General features: G+C 30.4%; 1 protein-coding gene across 2 annotated transcripts; it reads left to right on the forward strand.

Moving 5' to 3' along the window:
• On the forward strand, window positions 1-23,710 carry LOC134695180 (outer dynein arm-docking complex subunit 2-like). 2 transcript variants are annotated; one of them, XM_063556392.1, is made up of 20 exons: window positions 1-103; window positions 1,402-1,654; window positions 2,474-2,646; window positions 3,065-3,314; window positions 3,859-3,965; window positions 4,646-4,788; window positions 5,374-5,487; window positions 5,864-6,147; window positions 6,521-6,677; window positions 7,000-7,146; window positions 7,653-7,862; window positions 8,316-8,552; window positions 9,159-9,269; window positions 9,933-10,148; window positions 10,769-10,950; window positions 11,275-11,389; window positions 12,092-12,280; window positions 12,614-12,646; window positions 21,630-21,851; window positions 22,463-23,710. In XM_063556392.1, the coding sequence occupies exons 2-20, from the start codon at window positions 1,425-1,427 to the stop codon at window positions 22,574-22,576; spliced, it is 3,234 nt and encodes a 1,077-aa protein (XP_063412462.1). In that variant the 5' UTR covers window positions 1-103; window positions 1,402-1,424; the 3' UTR covers window positions 22,577-23,710. The 2 variants fall into 2 exon arrangements, with proteins under 2 accessions (XP_063412462.1, XP_063412463.1); XM_063556393.1 differs by lacking the exon at window positions 12,614-12,646 and having other exon boundaries at window positions 22,463-23,706.
• The last annotated feature ends 567 nt before the right edge of the window (window positions 23,711-24,277 follow it).

Here is a 24,277-nt window from a genome sequence, read left to right on the forward strand (position 1 = left end):
CCCTTACCAACTTCCTACACACCTGCGCGCTGACCATAGCAACTATAACAACTTATTTTGCCTGCTTTACATACATTTAAATTTCATAAACATCACATTCTTGGTAAGTTAACGGTTAATTATTGATTTAAGACTGATGCATCAATATATTTATTTCGCAGAAAAGATCATTCAGTTAAAAAAAATTGTATTTTATTCGGCAAATCCATGATAAAATCGTGATTTATATGTCGTGGTTTACAAAAAAAATACATCCACGATCCATCATTTCCATGTCTTGGAACTCAGACTGTTTGTTCTTCTGTGATACACTCATCTAGAAAACTGATAAATAATATGCCAAACAGATCTAAAGATTCATTGAGCATAAAGACTTAAAAAAATTGCATGTCCTAAAAAATCTATTTATGCACATCAGTAATACAGTATGTGTCAGTCACTTGGGATTCGTCATGTTCATGACCTTGTCACAGCCTGTGAATACAGCCTTTTATAATTCGTTTATGGTTAACAGGTTTAGGTTTATGTCTGTGTTACTGTTAGGTTTATAGTTAAATAGTGTTAATGTTTGGTTAAGATGTAAACTGACAAAAGTTTTCTTGTACACACCTGGCTTTAATTATGCCGTCACATAATAGCCGAAAGGAATCTGTGACGTACCCATCCTAATTACAGAAGTGGGAAATACAGATACAGAATCTATCAGTGCTTAAGATCAGTATTTCTGTCAAATAAAATACTTTGATTAACCCTATTTACTGTCAGGCATGTCAGGTGTTTTTCAGGGTTGCATTTCATATGCCAGAAAATACAATAGCTCTACGTTTGTGACGTTTCATGCCAAATAATTACTTCATTCGATTTATGACGTCATGCGGTGATGACCATTAGATTGAAAGCCATTGTAGAAACATATTACACATTTTAATTTTCACTTTTATTTTGAAAGAGGTACAGCAATATTGAAAAGCTTGCATAACTTAAAACATGGACATATGCGTCCCTCCAGCACAGTCGGACTCGGTGTGTACACATGTGTCCCTCCTGTACCAACTTGAGCAAGAGAATGAAGAGGGAACCGTTAAAATAATCTGCACGAAAATGATTTGCAACAACTAGTCTGAAGACCAATTTCCAACAGTTTTCCTATCAGTTTAAAGACAATCATTTGCAAATACCAGTCTGGGGCAGATTGTTATAAACCATGTATTTTTTTCTTCGATGGGTCCCCATGCCAATGTAGCATCCTTGTGGACAGCTGTTGTATTTTCTGTCACATACATGTATACAATTTTAGAATTATAGCAGCAACTGAAAATTCAAATAGTCTTGATCCAAAATGTATAAATTGTTTATGGTGAAATATTAAAATATTGTGTTATAACTTATATCTATTTTTAGGAAAAATTTCATAAAACAATAAAATGGGACAGGCTCTGACCAGAGCAGCACAGTGGACCTCAGCCAAAGGCGGGTCTGGTGGGAAATTAGAATACACAAAAATAAATGAGGAACTTCTAAACAGTATCATAGCTTTCGTAGATGGATTCAGCGCTAAGTATCCAGAAGAATCAAAACTTGTTTTTAAAAAACCATTAACATGGCAGTCATCTTTAAAACCAAACATGATAAAAGGCCCAGGAATGACAGACAGGTAAACAAATTAAAATAACATAACAATTTGAAAAATGGTTTGTAAAAAAAACAACTTTGGTCACTAAAAATTATTACACAAAAAGCTAGACTAGCAATGAATAAGAAATTTTGCAGAGCTTTGAAAACTTAAGTAAACTATTTAGTATTCATTTGATGGATAGGAATATATAAACAACACTAATTAAAAGGCTGTACCACATACATGTAGACCATTATCATATATATTCAATTTGAAAGTACAGACCTATTTTATTCACTGGATTACTGACTTACTGTCTAGTTTTAATTCTGGTTCATTTCACCAACTTTATTTGTTTCACTCAAGTACTTGAATGAAATTGGTTAGAGACCACATTTTGAAATTGATAAAGGTTTCAGTGGCTTTCAGAAACCTCTCTGATCATCTGTTTAACCAATCTCTCAGAGGATTTAATGGAATGTACTTTAAAGTATTAAAAGATGTTCATCTGCTACAAAGCAGACAGCTCCATCAATATAGAAACATGTGAAAAACAATACCAAATTTGGGGCAAAATTCAAAGTTTTTTCCATATTTGTTAAATATATTAAGACATACATTTTATGGTTCTGTTTGTGTTAACATGTAAATGACGAAGAAGTAAAATTCCAAAAATAATGAAAATTCAAACCAAAGTCCCTAATCAAATGGCAAAATCAAAACCTCAAACACATCAAACTAATAGGAAACAACTGTCATATTCCTGACTTAATTGGTACAGACATTTTCTTATGTAGAAAATGGTGGATTAAACATGGTTTATAGCGAGATTAAGCATAATTTATTCTATAATTTCAGAGGAGAAGATCTTGTATCAGAAGAAACTGCAGGAAAAGATCAGCCTTTATTTTGCCTACAGAAACATGATCAAATGACATACAATGTCAGTGTCATGACAATGCACCACGCGGAGGAAGTGATGAGAGCTGCTGGGGATAAGAAAATGCATGAAGTTAGAGCTTGTTTAGAAGGTATAGTCATCACTCAACTCCAACTTTTGTCGTTGTATCTTAAAATTTTCATACCGTAATAAGGTTAAACATAAAATTTAAGGAGCATGTGGAATGCTTGCCAATGCAATGAGATGATCATCCACCAAAGGGAAAGGATTTTACACAACAACATGTTTAAGTATGATCTTCAACCATGAGCAAAATTCAGGCAGCATAATTTATTTAAGATTATGATTTGATTTTTGGTGTTTTAAAGTCTCTTTTAAACACTGCATTTAGGATATTTCATGGCTGCCAGTTTTTATTGGTGGAGGAAACCAGAGTGTCTGGAGAAAACCACAGACCTTTGATAGGAAAACTGACAATCCTAGTCAAAGAAAATGTTGATGTTCATCTGTTTAATACATTTTAAAAATATTGAATTATTTCTTTTTAGCCAACAGGGATCCAGTTGCCAACATGCTTGGAGACAGATTTGCCACAGTTGAAGGAGATGACAACTCTATTTTCCGATACATGGAAGAAATTGCCAAAGAGCAGGAAATATTAGCTAAACAAAGTGCTGAAGAAAGAAACGAAGATAGACAAGCAGAAATTGAAGAAATGAAAAGTGTATTGAAATTGAGACTATGTCTTCAGCGATTAGATCAACAGCTCATGGACCAGAGCATCACTATAATTTCAAAGTAAGACCTGAAATAAAAACATAAAATAAGTTCTTCATGATAGTTGATACTGCATAATAATTAAATAATAGATACTGTATTGAACATGCCAATAGGTTTTTTTCTTCACAAAAATTGCTGGCATTTGAAAAAAATTGTTCCACTGAAAAATTAAAACACAAGCCTCTGTATATATGTCATTTAGACAGTCTTTCACACTTTACAGTGTACAGAAGGTGTTGCAGGGAAAAAAATACTCATGCTGGTGTTGCAGGGAAAAAAATACTCATGCTGGTGTTGACAGAATCACTGTGATATTGGGGGATATTATAAAGTTGAAAAATTATTTTATTTTAAACCATATAATCAAATAAGTATTCCACTTGTAAGGAATTGTCTTCCATGATTTTCATATATGCATCTAACTTCAAAATTATTTTCAAAACCTACTCTATCTTTAGAACTAGCTTGGCTTCACTTCTTCAAATCACTTCTTTAAATTTCTTACATGGAGAACCCTGGTCACAAGCATTACATGTAACTGTATCTATATTTATGTTTTCAGAGAAGTCAGACTTACACCAGTAACTGTAGATGGAGAAGTTAGCATCTTGAAAGAACTTTGTGGACACGAGGATGACAACACAGTTTTGGAAAAATTGGATTACTGGGGTAATTATATGAGATCAATTAGAAAAGCAATGTTCACAAAAATTCAGTGTCATCTTTTCAAATTCTTATTAAGCTTTAGATTTATTCCTATATGGTTACCTGGAAAATCTATATACTGTAAATTCAGAAATTATTGCGAGGTTTTTATTATTGCGAATAATGCGACTGAGTTGTAAACGCAATAATTAAAACTCGCATTTTGTTATATTTTAACGGAATTAAGCATGACTTTTCTCAAAATCGTAAAAATTAAAATCGCATTCAAGTGTAAAATGACAAAATCGCAATAGTAAATGCACGCAATAATTTCTGAATTTACAGTACATTGTTGCTACACCTTTCTAAACTTACATCATAGTTATATCTTAATGTTATGCCCTGTGTATGAACTACATGTATTCCTTATAAAACTGACTCAATTAAAGATTGTGCAATTAGATCTTTGCTGCATTCATTATTGACTTAAAAGGCCTTGTGCAATGCATATCAAAGATCAGTAAAATATTTGTTTATGTTCAATTTTATCGTAAAATCATAAATTTGTCAACTTTGGAAATAACATAGGCAGGAAAATTTCCAGATAAACAGTATTTCATGTATGACCTTTTTTTTTTTGGCAAAATGCAATTTATTTATCTTAACTTTGCAACTTTTTCATGATGAAAATTTTTCATTCTCAGGTGACAACTATGTTTTCAAGAACGGCTGCAGAGCTCAACCAAAGAGACAACTCCATGGAGATATTTGTTATCTAGAAGTCAAACCACATGATGGACAAAACTTCTATGTCACTGCCAACACAAGTGGTTACTACTGCAATAAGGTAACATTTCATACATATAGTATACTGTGACAAAATTGTAACAAAACACACTCCTTATTATTTAATACTTGAATTATTAGTTTGGGTATAATAAAAAGAAAAAAAAGGATATGGGGTATCCATCCATGACATAAATTCTGTATACACAATATGCACAGCAGAAAAAAACACAGCAAAGCAAAGAAACAGAGCTTTTGTTGCTGTTCTTCAGCTGAAAGTCGCAGTGAGGCCTTCAACATTAAGCCAAAAAATGAAATTCAACATTAACAACACCTGCAACTTTTTGTTTAAAATTGTTTTTTTAAATAAATATATATGTTGATGTCAAATCAAATGGTTTGATTTTACTTGTTATCAGATAATTTCTATTTTTGGAAAAGATTATAATTAAACACAAGTAAAAATGGGAGAGTTAAACCTTGCAATTAGACATAATTTTTTAAATCACTGAAAATTATCCATACTTAGTACATATGTACCAAACTGAACACAGAACAAGATAATGTGTGACATCTTACTTTACAATCCCAGCATATTTTATTATTATAGAAGCTTTCTTAATCATGCATTTTGTTTCCTTTATAGGGTCCAGATAACCAAGGAGATATAGACTATGAAAAAGAAGGAGATTCATACAGAGAACTTGTTACCTTACTGAAAGATAAAAGTCCAAAGTTTGCTGAAATGATTGATAAACAAGTGAGTTATCTCCCATTTAATTTATGTATCATTTACTTTCTTTCATGGATTGTAACATAGTATAGACATGCCATCCAATATTTTTACACTCACAATGGAACGTTGATGGTCATTAATTTATAACACGCTGTTAGGATTATTCAAATAAAAGGGATGTGCCATCATGTGGAAGTGTAGGGAGGGAGACAAACAAACCCTTCCACATCCATCCTTCTGAGAGAAGGGTAACAAATGCTGAACAGTTTAGGTTTAAAAAAAATAAAAATATATTTCTTAAGTAATCACTAAACTCAACACTTTTACTCCATTGCTTCTTGTTACATATTGTTATAAATATAATTACTTGATCAATTTCATAATTATTTTTTTATTTCAGGATTTTGCACTAAAACAACATGACAAACATGACAAATACATGGATGTAAGAGTTGAACAGCAGGATGATGATGATGCAAATGAAACATACAGATCTGAGGCACCAAGAGGGGGTAGACAAAAAACAATGGACGACCAGGATAAAGATAAACAAAAATCAAAATCACAGAAAAAAAAGAAGTTAGAACCATCACTGAAATGGAGAGCTCTTGGAATGGAGGAATATAGTGCAGAGAAAATGGATAGAGAGAAGAGAGTATTAAAGAAAAAGAAAACAACACAAAGGTAGCCAACAAAAATCATAAGAAACACTGAAAATAGAATTCATATCTCATTTTAAAATTAGTCTGAAAGTTATATCCTAAAACTATTGGGCTATCAGATTCAATCCCAAATTTTTGCTAGGAGCATTTGGCTCTAGTCTAAATTGACTAGGGCCTGAAGAATGTTAGTGAGTCGATGTACATGCAAGCTTAAAGAAAATATTTTATTCATAGGAGAGTGAAATTCATTGGTCACCTTTACCCACAAAATCCACAAACATTGTTATAATTTTTTTAGAGTTTAAAATTCTATGTATGACTTTGTTATACTTAACAAAATGTTATTTATTCACTTTTTCACCTTATCAAAATCGTGATATTAATTTTTATTCCAGAATGAAATCCAAAACTCCAGTTGATAATGAGGACTCATTCAGTGAAAGTTCTACAGAGAGTGAAGAGGAAGAAGAGGCAGTGGAAAGGAGAAGTGAAACAAATGCTGATCTGCCATCAGAATACTGGCAAATACAGAAACTGGTTAAATATCTCAAGGTAAAAAAAAGCTGTCACATTATATTCATGCTAAATGTCTTAACATAGATAAATGTTCAGCAAGCAAGCTGATGGAATAGACAAAAATTTGTTAAAGATATCAAAGTTAAGGAATTAATGTAATTCTGGATAAACAGATTCTTTATCACATGACAACAAATTCCAAATGTCATGCTTATAATACTTTGGGTCACATTTGCTAGCTAGTTGTTTGACATCTGACCTCAGTACATGTATATCAGTGTAATCGAACAGTGACAACGATAGAGTCTCTATACTCAATTCAAATATATAATGCAGAAAATTATTGTTCTATTTTAAGGGAGGAAACCAAACAGCTACCATTATTGCTTTGTGTTCAATGAGAGATTTCAACCTGGCTCAGGAGACATGTCAGCTGGCTATCAGAGATGTTGGTGGTCTAGAGGTCCTCATCAACCTGTTGGATACAGAGGAAATCAAATGCAAGGTAAGTAACTCTTGACTGGCAGTAAATCATTGTAAGTGGCTACTTGAGTTCAATTAAGGGGTATAATTTATAACTCTTGAAAAATCACTGAAGCCGTTGTGTGAACCGTTTCATCATTAATATATAATCTAAGCTTTTAAGGGAAAAGATTTTTTTATTTCTAACATTAATAACATTAATGAACATTTGGTCTAATGTGGAGAGTTGTCCCATTACCAATCATACCACATCTTTTTTATATGATAATTACAGATGTCAAATGATTATAAGACAAAAATTTAAGAAAATTAAAATTTTGGACTTTATTCCAAGTCTTTTAATTATACCAAGTCTACAAAAAAATGGGCAAGATAAAAAGAGTATTTGTAATTCTACCTATTTTTAACAAAGGAAACCCTTTACATATATCCTTTGTATTGTTGCCTCATGATATTATCATTGTTATCAAAGCTTCTTAAACAACAACAAAAAGAACTTGACTCTAATTTATTTTAATGGTGTTACAGATTGGAGCTTTGAAAATCTTGAAAGAAATTTCACGCAATACCCAGATCAGAAGAGCTATTGCTGACTTGGGAGGTTTACAGACTATGGTGAAAATATTACGAGAGCATGACAAGGAACTTAAATGTTTAGCTGCAGAGACAATCGCTAATGTTGCTAAATTCAGGAGAGCTAGACGTACAGTTAGACAACATGGTGGAATTAAAAAATTGGTAAGTCACCATTTTATGAACAAAGCAAACAATTTAAATTATAGAAACTTTCAGAACATGAAGTCAGAAAAATGTTACGTTATTTATAAGAATAAGAGGTTTAATTGTATTATAGGATATCTTTCCTACAGGAAAACTGTCAATCCTTGTCAATTAATAGCAAGATAGAATTTTTATTGTCATGAGAAGAAAAAAAAAGAACTACAAGTCCACTCTGCCACAGAGGCCCTGTTCAAATAAAATTGTAAACTGTGACTAAGACTTGTTGGATAATTACGTTAAACTTCAGGCTACCTAGCTGACTTATATTAATATTATCGAATTAAAAATATACATTTAAACTTTTAAAGATATTTATAAGCTTTTATAAGCATAAACAATTCATTGGCAGACAAATTTGTAGAATGTTTCAAGCTAATGAACTGAAAAATTTAATTTCATAATCAATTTCAGGTTGGACTATTAGACTGTGGAAGTGTGAACCCTTCCACAATGAATCCTGAAATTGAACGAGACGTAGAAGTAGCCCGCTGTGGTGCTTTAGCTCTCTGGAGCTGTAGTAAGAGCAGGAAGAACAAAGAAGCCATGAGAAAAGCTGGCGCTATCCCACTGTTAGCTAAACTACTCAAATCTACACATGAAGAAATGTTGATTCCAGTAGTTGGAACATTGCAAGAATGTTCTTCTGAGGTACTTACTTGTTTTGTATAAAGAGGGTGGTGATTTAAAGGGTGTCTCAAGGGGACTTGTATTATGGCTTTTTGATTAGTTTATTGGGGGAATTAGGTTTACTATATTAGGAGATGTTAAATGATTGCCAATCTGACAGCCGAGTCCTAATAACTTATATTTGAGAAACCATATATATGTAACTTTATAGTCCTAAAGATGAGCAAAACGTCAGATATAGAAGGCCTTGAATGACAAAAAGTTAATTAATTCAAAATAGGAATTTATGTGGGAAAAAATATTTTTATTTAAAAAATTACACTGGAATCCAAAAATGGCAAAATAATTAGTGTATTTATGGTAGCTGCAAAGTGGTAGAAGTAGTAGTGGTAGAAAAGAAGACAGTAACAAAATGAAAGGATAGTAGTTTAGGACAAACACAAAAAGATTGCATAAATTAGATAGATGACTAAGATTTCAACTTTCTAAATGAGAAAAATTAGAGGAGAATTAGAAATTCTTTTAATATTTGAGCAGACTTATATGTTCCTTGAATGCTATTTGTTTCTCTCCTCTCCAAGTTTTGTGAACCTTGTTTTATAATTATATTTAATTTCTTTTTTACAGCAAAATTACAGATTAGCTATTAGAACAGAAGGAATGGTACAGGATCTGGTTAAAAATTTAAACAGTAGTACAGATGAATTACAGATGCATTGTGCAGCAGCTATCTTCAAGGTAAGATTGTTTGTTGATGTTCATGAGACAAATATTTCATTTACATTCAGAAGGATCAAGGTGATGTGAATCATAAGTAAAACTGAAAATAGATGATCAATCAACTTATGAATGGTTTTAGATTCAATATACTGTGGATTCATTATTATTCGTTGGATACCAATTTTCGTGGATTTCGTGGGCACAATTAAACCATGAAATTTAATGTTCAACGAAGAATACATTTTCTATAGGATTGTATGCAGACTTCATCAAAACCACGAATTTAAATATCCACGAATATGCAAGTTTTTCTTAATCCACGAAAATTGGTACCCACGAAAATAAATGAATCCACAGTACTAAATTTTCAAATCTGTCAATGCAGAAGTCACACTGAAGACAGCTTTCAGTTTTCCTCATTTTACGCACAAATCAGAATTTCTCTTATGATAAATTAATTGTTGTTATCTTTTTAATTTACTAAACACAGATACAAATTTAAATCTGTAGTAAAATTCGATTTTAATAACAGAAGTGTAAACAGTAGAAGTTCTATTCATAGTTTTTATATCAACAAAACTCCAGAATTTTGTCATAGCTAACTAACATTTTGGAGAATGAGATAGGACCAAAATATATGTTTCTTATTCTAATTTATCTCATCTTTATATCTTTTCACAGTGTGCAGAAGAAAAAGAAACCAGAGATTTAGTTAGATTGTATGGTGGATTAGATCCTTTAGTGAAATTATTAGAAAAAACTGAAAATAAAGAACTTTTAGCTGCAGCCACTGGGGCTATCTGGAAATGTGCTATAAGTCCAGAAAATGTTCAGAGATTTCAGGAGTTAAAAGCAGTTGACAGACTTGTAGCATTATTAAATAATCAACCTGAAGAGGTAAAATCTTGACTGAATTTCAAAATACTGTTGATTCATTATTATTCATTGGATACCAATTTTCTAAGGATTTTTGGGTATAAGAGAACCAAAAATTTAGATATCAAATGAATACAGATTTTCTAATGACTTGTCCAGACATTGGCGAAACCTCAAAATCAAATATCCATAGAAATTCAAGTATTCCTTAATCCATGAAAATTGGTACCCTGGAAAATAGGTGATCCACACTGATAATGATTATAGAATCAGTTTAGTGTATTATGGAGTTGATGTTTACAGTTAAAATCTGACTTAATCTATCTTCAAATGTTATATAATACTTTTATGGTACAAAAAGGGACTAAAATACACAACAGTACAAATCTAAGGGTATCAGAGAATAACGTAAATAGGTTGTTTCATTTGTTAAGAATATTTTTATGATTACATTGGACCGTAATCTTGTTATTTATGCTTGTTTATTATAATGTGAATGTTTTAAAAAATAATTCAAACTAGATGTTTGACCCAGATGTTTTTATTCCTTGAAAATTTTTCTTTTGTGTTCAGATTTTTTTGCTACTGAACATCTTTCTTGCTTTGATAATGTCTTAAACTCTAATATTATTTGTTTGCAGGTATTAGTTAATGTTGTTGGAGCATTAGGTGAACTGGCCAAAGATCCTCCTAACAGAGCTCAGATAAGAAAAGCTGGAGGAATATCTCCATTAGTTAATCTATTAACAGGAACAAACCAATCATTATTAGTCAACGTAACAACAGCAGTAGGCCAGTGTGCAGAAGAACAAGATAATATGGCGTAAGTTTTTATTTTCTGTTGATTCATTTTTAAGTGTTGGTTAAAGAAAGAAGATGTGGTATGATTGCCTTTGAGACAACCATTCACAAAAGATCAAAATGACACAGAAATTAAGAAACTATAGGTCACTGTACAGCCATCAACAATGAGCAAAGCATATACCGCATACCTGATATATGTTTTTATGGATTTTTGGCCTAAGATATCAACAATAAATTTCAAGGTTCAATGTTATACAAATTTTCTAAAGACTTGAATGCAGAAATTTGGCATTTCATTTTAATTTTTGTAATGATTTTACTAATAAAATGTACAATATTTCAGGATCATAGACAAATTAGATGGTGTGCGATTACTTTGGTCCTTACTTAAAAACCAGAATCCAGAGGTCCAAGCCAGTGCTGCATGGGCTATATGTCCTTGTATAGAAAATGCAAAGGTAAATTTCAGGGTATAATATTCCAAACTTTTAGGAAAATTTGTTCTCAATGCTCTTCAACTTTGTACCTTATTTGGCTTTTAATTTTTTTTGATTCAAGTGTCACTGATGAGTCTTTTGTAGACTAGCATAAATACAAATTTAATCCTGGTGTCTATGATGAATTTATTTATTCAGATATCATTGTGTTAACTTTATTTTTCTCCCTTAAAAGGTCAATTTGCAGATTAAAGTTGTTCCCTTAAAAAAAAATCAAGCTTTGTTTTTCTTATCACTTTTACTAACTTTTGTCATGTATGAGTGGGAATTATGGAAAAGAAAATAATGGGCAATAAAATAATAGCGAATATAGAATAATTTGATGCTAAAAGATAAATAATTAAGAAAATTTGTATAAATAAATGACAGAAAAGTAGACCCCTCCCCTAGTTATAGAGACCCTCATATATATATAAAGTGCCTAGAAAATGAACCTAACGATGTTAGAGTAGATTTGATTCGTAAATTCCTCCCCGGTGCCGGGGCTGGAACCTGTACTTTTTATTTCTAACTTCTATGACAACACTGCCTAGCATTTATATACACTATAATGAATTATTGCCTTTGATACTTGGGGTTTGAGTTGAGCAGGAATATTTGATCTTATAAATAAGCCTTATTATCAGTTTACAATAACATGAACACTTTTTCACTTTTTTTCAGGATGCAGGTGAAATGGTTCGATCATTTGTGGGTGGTTTAGAACTGATAGTTAGTTTATTAAAATCAGAACATAAAGAAGTATTAGCAAGTGTTTGTGCAGCTATAGCGAATATTGCCAAAGATGAAGAGAATTTAGCAGTTATAACAGATCATGGTGTGGTTCCAATGTTAGCAAGATTAACAAATACTGTAAGTTTTATTTGAAGGGGGAATGTAGTAATTGAAAGTAAATTAATTACTTCCCTTTACCAAATATTTAGTTAGATTTGACAAATAAGGTTTTCTATTTAAACTTTTTTGCATTTAAGGTATTGAATAAAGTTACATTAAAATTCCTCTTCTTTTTCACAAAAACATTTTCACATTTTTTTTTATTGTTTTTTATAGATATTTAAGAATTTAAAACAAAATTGAAAGGTGATCATAAATCAATTAGGAGAGTGCAATGACAATCAATTTTTTCCTTTCTCTATTTGTTTTTTTAATAATCAATTGATGTTATTATTATGTGGGCCATTACAGTTTGCATGGAGAGGTGTAAGAACTAATTCTGAGGTAAACAGTTGTTCAAAAAGTTTGAAGAGTTGCAATTCTTGTTAAACTAATATGAGGCAGGCATAACCTGTGAATGGGGACGAAGTCTGTATGTATTATTTTCTTAATTCAATCATGTTGATAAAAGAAACCGAAATACCGTACGTAACGTTCCCGATTTTGGTTCTGTTGTTTGGGAATTAGCTGTGACGTTCTTTAAGTTATGACGTCATATTCGATGTAAACAAAAGAAATGCTTTCATCAGGTAACGTAACGTTTTTTTTCATATCAAACAATTATTAAAATTGAATTTGTATTGAGATCCAATCTTATGTTTTACTAGACTGATAAATATAAAAAAAAAAATCAAAGTCTCATGCAAACAAGACAGATTTCTGCGCAAATGCGGGAAAACCGGAACAGGAACTAGATCTGAAAAAAAAAGTTAACGATTTTGAGTTCATTAGTACAATGAAAAATTTGGGAAATTTTCCCAGATTTTTTTTTTTTTTTTTTTCATTGATTTTTCTACCGTAATTGGGGACTTCGTCCCCATATTATCTTTTAAAATATATGTACTATGTCCACATATCCATCATTTCAGAAATATTCGTTTTATATTTTATTCAACAATTTTTAAATGAGTTGTCTCCCATTTGAAACAAAATAATCTTTCTTTTACCATAAGCCATAAGAACAAAATTACTTAAATTGGAGGCAAGTACACATTTTATTTAATGATTAAAAATGCCCCAACAAGAATTTAATGGAAAATGTTGTATGGCTTGCTGATAATGGCGAATAGCATTCCAATTCAAGGCGATTTTGAACTGTTTGAAAAATTCAGTTTAACTAAGGATAATGGAAATGTTTTGGACATAATGACATATATTTTTTGATTCATGTTAATTTTATCTTCTTAATTCAAGTTTTGAGTTCATTCATGTTTCATGTTATTAAAGAAACATAAATTATATTTTGTTGCAAAAAGAGAAGAAAAAAGTGAAAATTCTAAACCTCAATATAGTGTAAATATACATACACATTTTATGAAGAACATTTTGATCAATGAAGTTGTGAAGTCTGCAAACACCAAAGTCTCATAATTTCCATGCTTCAATTTAAATGTTGACAGTTTCTGTTTTTTGGTAGAATGCAGTGGGAAATTTTCTTGGTTATTTTGTATCATAAGAAATATCTTTTTAAAATCCATTATTATATCCAACCAAATCAAATGCAGACTTCCAAGGTTATATTTTTAAAATATTGTAACAGACTCTTAACTCAACACAAATTTTTGAGCATGTGTTTTGCAGAGCCTGCTGACTAAGTGATTAGATATGAATAGAAATTTAAAACTCCTTAATAAGCTGATATTAAAACATCAAAATGTTTAACTATATATCTGTGAAGCTAAAAATATAAAAGTATCATTAAGCATTCTTTCTTTCTGACAGTGATTTCACATATCACCCATGAGTGATTATCTTTCCACAGTGTTGGAATGCTGCACTTCATTAATCAGAGTTTATCTGTTTGACTGCAGATTATTTTGAGCAAACATAAAATAATGGCTGCTCACTATTTTTCTGTCTTAATTATATTGTGAATTCATGCGATCACTGCTAACAAATTGATCGTTCATTGGCTACAGCTGCCTGTTAAAAGCTACAATATTGGATATTGTTCATCAACGTTCAAATTTCATCCTCATCTTTAAAAAATCATATTACTATTTATTATCAATGGCAATGATAAATATTGATTTGAATTATCTCCCCTTGTATGTATATGTTCCAGGTTGATAATTTTGTTGTCTATCAACCAAAATATTAGAAAAAAAAACAGAGTCAGAAATAAGTGGAAATTTAATTGGTTGATGAGATTATGTCAGTTGTAATTCTTTTATTTATTTAAGGAATGACTGTAACATTTTTTCTGTCTATGAAGAAATAACATAAAAAATTTGGTGCACACTAAATAACGTGTGTAGCGGGTTAATTAACATTATTATACTTCACGTTAAAATGCCATATTCTGATTGGCTAATACGAGGGTGTCATTTTACTCTATCACATAACTGAGAGGGTGACAATTTTTTTGAATGTTACCCTCTCGTCTAAACCAATCAAAAATCGACAATTTTAAGGACAATTGATTGAATTTACATCAAGTAGTTGAATACAATGCTTAAGTTTTACGTTTTGGATCAAATTTTATTATTTATCTGTCAAAATAAATAAAAAAAACATTGAGTTGTTTATTTCTAATACTCTTAACGTTGTTATGTACGTGACGTCATAGAAAATCCTTTTGAAATAAAATTAATCTGTAAAAGACAATAATGGTAGAACGTTCAGTATAATAAATTAAATATCACATAGCTGAGAGGGTGATAGAGCAGATTGGTACCCCTTGAAAAAATATTGTCAACCTTGGCTTCGCCGCGGTTGACAATGTTTTCTCAGGGTACCAATCTGCTCTATCACCCTCTCAGCTATGTGTTATTTATATAGTGTGCACCACATTTTTTATGTTATTTCAAATAGACAGAAACAATATTACAGTCATTTCTTATAATTTAATTCTAAACATTTTAAACCGTAGAAAACAATGAAAAAACGTTGTTGACGTCACGGTCGCATGACTACATTATGTTTATGGGCTGATAACAAAATAACGTCAGCCAATCAGAAGACATGTTACATCTTAAATTAAATTATTAAAGAATGAAGATAAATTTAACAGGTTTAGGAACATTAAAATTTAAGTTGTGATAACTAGGTTATATGTAGAATTATCTCCCCTTGTATGTATATCAATTTGGATAACTGTTTCAGATTGAAGAATTTGTTGTTTATCGGCCAAAATATTGGAAAAAAGCAAGAGTAAGACAAATAGTTGAAATTTAATTGGTCTTTGGTTTTATTTCAGCTTTAATTCTTTAAGTCAAAAAGAATAAAGGATAGATTTAATAGGTTTAGGAGATATTAAAAATTTAGTGGTAATGTTGGTTAAACAGAACAGCTATCAATCCTTAGATGAATAGTTTATTTATTTAGTTATTTTCCACAACTCCTAAATGGAGCCCCTACTAAATTGATGTATCAACTTTACATTAAAAGGTTATTGATTTTGAAATAGCCTTTTAGTGATGGTTTTTGGTGTGACCAGGAAGCATATATTGGGCAGAGTACACATTTAAGATTAAAAATACCAAAATGACTAATATAGGAAATACTATCTATATCTGGTGATTTGAATTAGGCATATGTTTATTCATTTGTACTTATATGATCATAATATTAAAGTTAGATGTACTTCATAAAATTTATTTATTAATTACTATTATGGTAAAGGAATTGAGACCCAATTTGTAGTTCAATTTATTTATTATTTATATGCTATGTTGATATCAGAAACTTTATTTCTTTGTAGACTATTTAATTTAATGTTTTCTATAAATGTTGCAAAGAATTTTTTACCACAGTTCATAAGGCATAATGGATTTAATTGACTGAGGTGAATCCTGGATTTTAAAAAGTGGAGGGTGGGCCACCAACAAGGCATCATTTGATAGGACTGGGGGTCCTAAAAAGTCTGCATTAAATATAAATGTATCTCCATAAGGGGAGGCGTTAATTCATCCCAGCCCATACACCAAATTTGTCTCTTGTATATGTCACCAAGACAACAAGTACTAAAAGGCACAACATATAAAGCTCAACTTAAATGATCTTCAACAATAGACAAATGTTCAATTAACTGTATGCATGTACAGTCTAGAAGTATTGAAAATTACTTTTGAAGATCTACCACTTAATTAACACAAAATTCCCCCATCACATTAAAAGCATTAAGATATCACATTAAATTAAAGACAATGTTAAATGGAGTTATTTTGTCACCATTTTTTTCTTCATATTTTGTTTTCTATTGGTTGAACAGTAATAACTGACTTTAAAAAAATCTTTAAAGACAGCTTATTAAATTTCAATTTGTACCTATATCATGTGATTAAATCATATTTAATAACCATCATTAATATTGTTTGATTTACCTTTAAATAATTGTAACCTTTTAAAACATATTTTGACCCTTGTTATTATCCTGACATATGTTGATGGATAGAATTTCCCCCAAATAGATTAAAAATGTGAAAAAATTTACGTGATCTTAGGTCAGCATATTTCTTTCAAATTTAAAATGACTGCTTCTTTTTATAATTGAATTTGTGTTTAAAAACATTGACCTGGCCATGCACATTTTGTATGAAGAGTTAACTGTTTGCAAGTCAAATTTGACAATGCGGTACATGGCGTATCCAGAAGTATTTCATAAGATAGGGGGCACTGACTGCCTAAGAGGGGACAGATCCACTCATGCCTCAGTCATTCCCTATGTAATAAACAAAATTTTTCCATCACAGGAGTGTTGGTCCCCTGGACTCCCCCCACCCCTCCCCCCCAAAAAAATCAGCTTCTGTTATGATTAATATAAGTAAATGCTCTTGTTGACAACAAAGCTGATTTGCTCTGACATGATATTAAGCATTTAATAAACAATTAATAGAAGAAAAAAGCCAACATGAAAAAAATTATAAAGCATGTGCTCCATGAAGAACAGATATAACATATTTTTCCCCAATAAAGTTTTGTGACAGGTATTTATCAAAACTGGTTTAAAAAAAATGCTTTGCTTTCGTTTTCATTTAATAAAAAAAAATCCAATAGAATGCTATACATATTTACAGATACAAATCACATATTTACTGTATAAAATAAGTTATCTCACGATTACTCATGATGATTATATGAATATTTCCCCAATCCTAATAGATATTCTTTTATCTGTTCATAAACATCTATTTCATTGACAAATATTCATTATATTGAAATTGGATATTTTGTAACATATGTGGCGACCTTGATTTATTCGTAAATATCTGCTTTAATTGTATCTAACTGTATATGGCAAGTTGTCAAAATATCCAGGCATCGTCCATTTCCTTAGTATCAAGATTTATTATTCTGGTTCTACATTCTTCGATTGATTTAGACATTTTATATTGTAGTAGACTTAATATAAATTTAAATTGATTTACCATTATCTTACAATATTAGGGGGGAGGGGGGGGGGGTAAATTCTATATTTGAGACTATTTTTCTCCATTCTATTTTTTTAACCCATGGGTCTCTATTCCAAATATATTTTTATACTTCATGAATCTCTATTTTTGTAGCATTTTCTCAATAAAAAAGGGGGGGACATTATAATTCTTTATTCTGTAAACCCCATCCAGACCCTCGTATAAGTTTTAAGTTTTGTCTATGGAGGGTCGTGGTTTGAAAAAAAGAGAATCAGGGAAAAATGCTGAATATAAGGACCTTGAAATAATGAACAGAATATAGATAGATAAAGAAGATGTGATATACATGCCAATGAGGCAACTCTCCATCCAAGTCACAATTTATAAAAGTAAACCTTATAGGTCAATTTGTACAGTCTTCAACACCTTGGCTCATACCAAACAGCAAGCTATAAAGATTCCCAAAAATGTCTAGGTACCAACTTGAGCACAAATTTGATTTCTGTTCTAGAGGGCACTTTTGTCCATAATTAGTTAGGTTGAATCATTTTTGGTCATTGTTCAATGTCCATATACATGCATAGAGATACTATAATTTCAAAAAAGCCAACAGGGGTTCAGATATATTCATGTAGACTAATATAGTTGAGAAAGGAATGTGCCATAGGGACAACAATCTGACCAAAGAGCAATAACCAGCCAAAGGCCCCCAAGTGGTCTTTAACACAGCGAGAAAATCCCACACTCTGAGACAGACTTCAGCTGGCCCCTTTACAAAAATTTGTACTATTTCAGTGAAGGTAGACTTTATACTAAACTCCAATAACATATTGAACTAAATTTAAAAATAGCAAATGGAATAGCATAGAAGTTATGGGATTCTTAGAAAGTTTGAAATTGGATATTGATAAAGGGAGTACATAAACCAAAGGTTAAAAGTTTCCTAATTCAATTCATTAAATACTTCCCCCACATACATAAACCCCAAGCTATGTGCTAAGTGTGTTACAAACCATCCTTAGTACGGGTATTTCCGATAAAACAAAACATAACCTAATTTGTCGATTGACATGTTTAAGTTTGTATTTAAATGTTTATCAATATCATTTAGATTTTTATTGACATTTTCAAGTGCTTACATTGTTTAATCTCTTGGGCAAGCAATACAATATAGAGGTATTTAGTATTGAGGATATAGACGATTAATGTGCGAATTAACTCAGTCTGATAAAGCAATTGATTTAGCCTTAAATATAAAGGATTTATGTCGAGTCTGCGACATTTTTGTTGGGAAAGTTTTATTTTTTATCAATTCTGTATTTTACTGCTTAATTGACTGACTGTTAACATTACACTTTTATGCTGATAGCAGCAATTGCAGGCAAGACATACATAGAAATCCAAGCACAGGATTCCTTGGAACCCATTAGAAATATTTTAAGGTTATAAGTTTACACGCCACTGTCCAAAAAAATAGGATGGGTTAAGTTCTCACAAAATTTCAAAACTTCTGAAAATCAATTTTTTTTCTTCAAGAAATTTAGAATCAAAGGAACTTATTTAAAACAAAACTTCCACAAAACATGAATGGTCATTGCACCATATGAAATCTATACTTAACATGTCATATACAACCATCATAAGGAAATGAGTAGTTAAAAAACGTATGGAGATTAAGTACTTCTGACATGAGTATTTATATTTCCTGTTGTTGAACTTGTTACATCCTAAAGTATGTCCTGAATTTAGTAAAAAGTCAGTCATTATCATAAACAAATCTTTTAATTTATCTGTATATATATATTGAAAATTTCAGTTGAATGGATCTAATTTTTTAGTAATTAAAAAAATATCTATTACATTCTAACATAGCTTTTTCTTTTACATCTTTGGATTTTTAATTTAAAAAAAAAAGATCAGGCATTTTAAGCCTCACATGCATTGCTGATGAAGGAAGGCAAACTCAGTAAAGTTTATATATGATGCACAAAATTATTTAATGTTATTTTCATTTTGTTTATCTCTTTATATATGTGAGGAATACATAGCTATAAACATTCCTAAAATATCCATTTTGTATATATGCAGATTTTTCTGGTATACAGGACTTGGTATTTATTGTCATGTATGTTTGAGTTATTCTACTACAATACTTCATATAGCTAGCACAAGTCTAGCATAAAATAAAATGTTTTACTAAGTTCCTGAATTTTTTGCTTATAAATTTTTTTTTTTTATTATAATTGAAAAAAATCAAATTGAATGTTGTCTCCACAATTATTCCAATTTATCCGTTATAATTTTCCAGCTGATTCCCAACACTTGAAAATAATTCCCCAGAACAGGACCTCACATAATTGCAACAACTGTGTTTTTATACCTTATCAATAATGTACAGTTTTCAGGTTAAATTTCCATTAAAAAAATTGATTTTTATTATGTAATTTTCCGTAGGGCAGATATTTACTATAGCAATATTGGTTGACAGGCAGTTAATCCTATCTCTAAGGAGGACGCTCATTCCAAATGCGTTAATAATTGTTTGTAAACATTGAAATAGATTTGATAAAACAGATTAAACAATCGTATTTTTCTAAATTCAGGATACCAATGTATTATGCTGACAGGAAAATCTTTTAAGTAGATTAAAGTGTTGTTTTAGATGATGAATGTCTGCTCAAACTTGTTATTATTACTAAAGATGTTTGATACAGATTCAGAATTCTTCTAAAAAAAGGGGGGCTGACTTTCGTACTTCATGTAATTTTCTGCTGAAAATTGTGTTCAAAGACAAACATGATTTTTTACTGAACAAGCTTTGAATTTTCACATTTCTATTTGATAAAAGATATTATTCTATTGCAAAATCTTAAATTTCTCATCTTATTGACACAAAACCTTGCATCAGCCATTTTTTTTAAATATCTGGCCACAACCCATTACTCTAAATATTGCCTTGGTTGTTGTGATATGTTGTAAACGAAATAAAAAGCTTTTCAATTTAAGATGAAATGTTTGCTCTTAGTCAAGATAGTTATTAGGAGGTGAAAGTGTAAACTAGATAGAACATGGTAGACTTGAGTATTTAAAGAAAATGTCTACACTGAAGTTAAGAAGAATAATAAAGAAACTGAAGAAGGCTAGACATCTTACAAAATATGCCTAAAATAAGAAATTTATTGATTTATAAATTTTTGCTTTGCAATATACCTAATATATAAATTATTAACGGCAGCTTTAATGTTCTTGATTGACGATTGGAAAAAGTTATTGTCTACAGATAAATAGTATGCAGAAAAATAGACTATTTATAGTTGGATGTAATTTATTTTAAGACTGCTAACTCACTTTTCTATTTGGAGTATACATGTAGGTGTAAGATAATAAGAGTATTTATGGCTTAATATTTTGTGAAATCTCAAATTAAAACAGAAAGATTATACCTACTACAGCTACATTTTGAAAATAGATAACAGCTTCTGCAACTGACTTGTCTTTCAATGGTTAAATTTTACCTGGTGTACAATATTGAAATTCATAAGTTGTCTTTCAATAGTTAAATTTTACTTGGTGTATAATATTGGTAGTCTCAAGTTGATTTTCAATGGTTAAATTTTACTTGGTGTATAATATTGGTAGTCTCTAGTTGTTTTTCAATGGTTAAATTTTACTTGGTTTACAATATTTATAATCTATTATCTTGTTTCATACCAATTAATTTAATTATTTTTTTTATTAATAAGCTTAAATTTTTTATATATATCTTTCTACCGACTGACAACAGATTGTTTAAGTCTCACATTGTCTTTCAATGGTTGAATTTTACTTTGTGTACTATATTGAAAGTCTCACATCTTATTTCAAACTATTTTGTTTGATCTTCTTATTAATAAGTGTAAAATTCTTATTCACAGACTGATGATAGATTGAGGAGGCATTTAGCAGAAGCTATAGCACGGTGCTGTAACTGGGGCAACAACAGAACAGCGTTTGGACGAGAAGGTGCCGTCGCCCCTCTAGTTAAATATTTGAAATCCACAGATGAGAACGTTCACCGATCAACAGCCAAAGCTTTGTTCCAGTTATCCAAAAATCCTGAAAATTGTATAACAATGCATGAAGCTGGAGTCGTTAAGGTATGTAACATATTTTAATTTTTTCCTTTGTTATTGTTTTTCTTAAGCAAAGTTTAAATGTCATGATTTTTATACATTTAAATATATTTGGAATATTTTATGTTGAAGATTTTCTTGTCCTCGATTCTGATCTTTTTAAATGATGACCTTTTGCCAGAGGATATTTTGGTGATTTTATCTTGAAATAAGTTATATAATCCATTTATCAAAATTTAATACTTTAATGTATAAAAGTTGTCACTGGCTTAACATGAAACATTTGAGAATTTGTACGGTTCCAGAAAAAAATAACAAAATTAGTAGGAATTACAAATGACATGATCTTATTGTCGACATCATCATCATAAGGTTGCAAGCCATCTCACCACATTTCCTAATCATTTAAAAAGGGGACTTCACTTCATGTAAGGTTTCAAAGAAGTGCAAGTTCTGTTTCATACTATGTTCTTGTATCCATAAAAAAAGGCAGGCAGTGGATAGACTAGTACTTTGATTTTTCTATGCCATTATACAATTTATTCAACTTTTATGTAAAAAATATGAGTACACATCAATGCATATCCTATGTGTTTTTAATAATTTTTAATAAAATTTTTATTATTTTCTTTCAGCCTTTAATAAAAATGGTCGGAGCACAGGATGAAGAATTACAGGAAGCTTCGGCTGGTTGTATAGGAAACATCAGAAGACTGGCACTGGCCAATGAAAAAGCTCGATATTCATAGTGCAAGACTGTTTAACCAATGGACAACAATTTTACATGACAAATCTGTGATATTTTGGGGAAAAAAGAATATTGTACTGCCTAATATTATAAAGATACATTTTGAGATGTTTTGGCAATATTTGAATTTAATGTTATTTCAGGCAAATAAATATGTAATTTTAAAGAAGTGCTGATTTTGGTGATAAATTGTAATGGGGGGAAGGGATGGAAAAGGGGGTTACATCAGTGTACATGTATTTCATTTTGCAATATTTATTTAATTTAACATATAAGTTATCAGTAGAACAATTAAAATCTTTAAAATTCAGTTAATAATAAATTATAATTGAACAACACACAATGACAATAAAATTCTGTTTTAAGTAGAATATCAATTAATTACAATAACATTTTGTTATCAATAGAACAACTGTAGATAGATACCAAAAGAACAAATTTATAAAGTTCAGTAACCAGTATTAGAAGAACAGTACATAGATTCAATTATTTAAAACCTTTTTCATTGAAATATAATTATCAAAAATAATAATTCTATTGCATTAAATATTATATTTCAAATGTTATGCAAATACTGAATGATTTTTAATAGCATTGAAGACTTGATACAGTGAGAACAAATGGCAACGTTAATTTTGAGAAATGCATTTAATAGATTATTTCTTTCAGTATTTTAAAACTATTACAGGTAGAACGTTTGTTTTTATAATGTATGATTTTTTTTTCTGTAATGATCTATAGATTAAATTATTTAAGTTTCCTTTAGTTGAAATATTTATTTGTATTAAGGTGGTAGACCTAGGTAAAGGGAAATAACTCTTAAAATCATCCGTACGTTTGTGTCAGCCATTGTCATAAATACGTTCTAAGCTTCTATGATACATAGATTATTTCCAATCTGTTTCAGGTAAATGCTTAAAATACATTTATAAATCTTGACTATTACAAACGCATCACTGAATTAAAGAGTTATCTCCCTGGACCAAGGTCTACCCCCTTAATTGTAAATTTCAACTAGGTGTATTATTAAGTATGACATTCCGTCCTTTGAAAAGATGCAGCTCGAGAAAACAAATTTTTATTAACGTTTTTATTGTAATTTATATTCCATTTTGTTTTGACTGTAAGAAAAAAATATTACACTTTGGACTATTTTACATCTGTTAGCCAATAAAAGAAAGAAAAATATATGAGTTTTTGAAAATATTTTGGTGTAGAAAATTATTGTGCCAGGAATACTGTGGATATAAAAAAGAAGATGTGGTGTAGTTATGAAAAGTATCAGGTTTATAACTTAGTATGCCTGACGTGTGTTTCGTAGTATGATTGCCAATGAGACTACTCTCAACAAGCGACCAAATGACACAGAAATTAACAACTATAATAGGTTATTGTACAGCCTTGGACAATCAGCAAAGCCAATACCACATAGTCTGCTGTAAAAGGCCCTGAAATCACAAATGTAAAACAATTCAAACAAGAAATCTTAGCGCCAGCTTGTCAATACTAAGGTTGTGAGTTTGAACCCAGTACTTTGCAGACGAATTCAACTCAAATAATACAACTATGAAAAAAAACATTACTGTATAGTCTGTTAGAAAAGGCCCCACAATTAAAAATATGACACAATTGAATTGAGAAATATGAAAGACATAAAAATGAATGAAAACCACTTAACTGCAGGCTCCTGAATTGAGACATG

The sequence above is a fragment of the Mytilus trossulus genome, chromosome 13 (assembly GCF_036588685.1).
Source record: "Mytilus trossulus isolate FHL-02 chromosome 13, PNRI_Mtr1.1.1.hap1, whole genome shotgun sequence".
Classification (NCBI taxonomy): domain Eukaryota; kingdom Metazoa; phylum Mollusca; class Bivalvia; order Mytilida; family Mytilidae; genus Mytilus; species Mytilus trossulus.

Bases quoted from the DNA above. Each gene is read 5' to 3' on its own strand.
- LOC134695180 (XM_063556392.1), top strand. From the start codon at position 1,425: ATGGGACAGGCTCTGACCAGAGCAGCACAGTGGACCTCAGCCAAAGGC. The intron at 5,488-5,863 runs GTGAGTTATCTC...TTTTTATTTCAG, and splicing joins CTGAAATGATTGATAAACAA to GATTTTGCACTAAAACAACA. The intron at 6,148-6,520 runs GTAGCCAACAAA...TTTTTATTCCAG, and splicing joins AAAAAGAAAACAACACAAAG to AATGAAATCCAAAACTCCAG.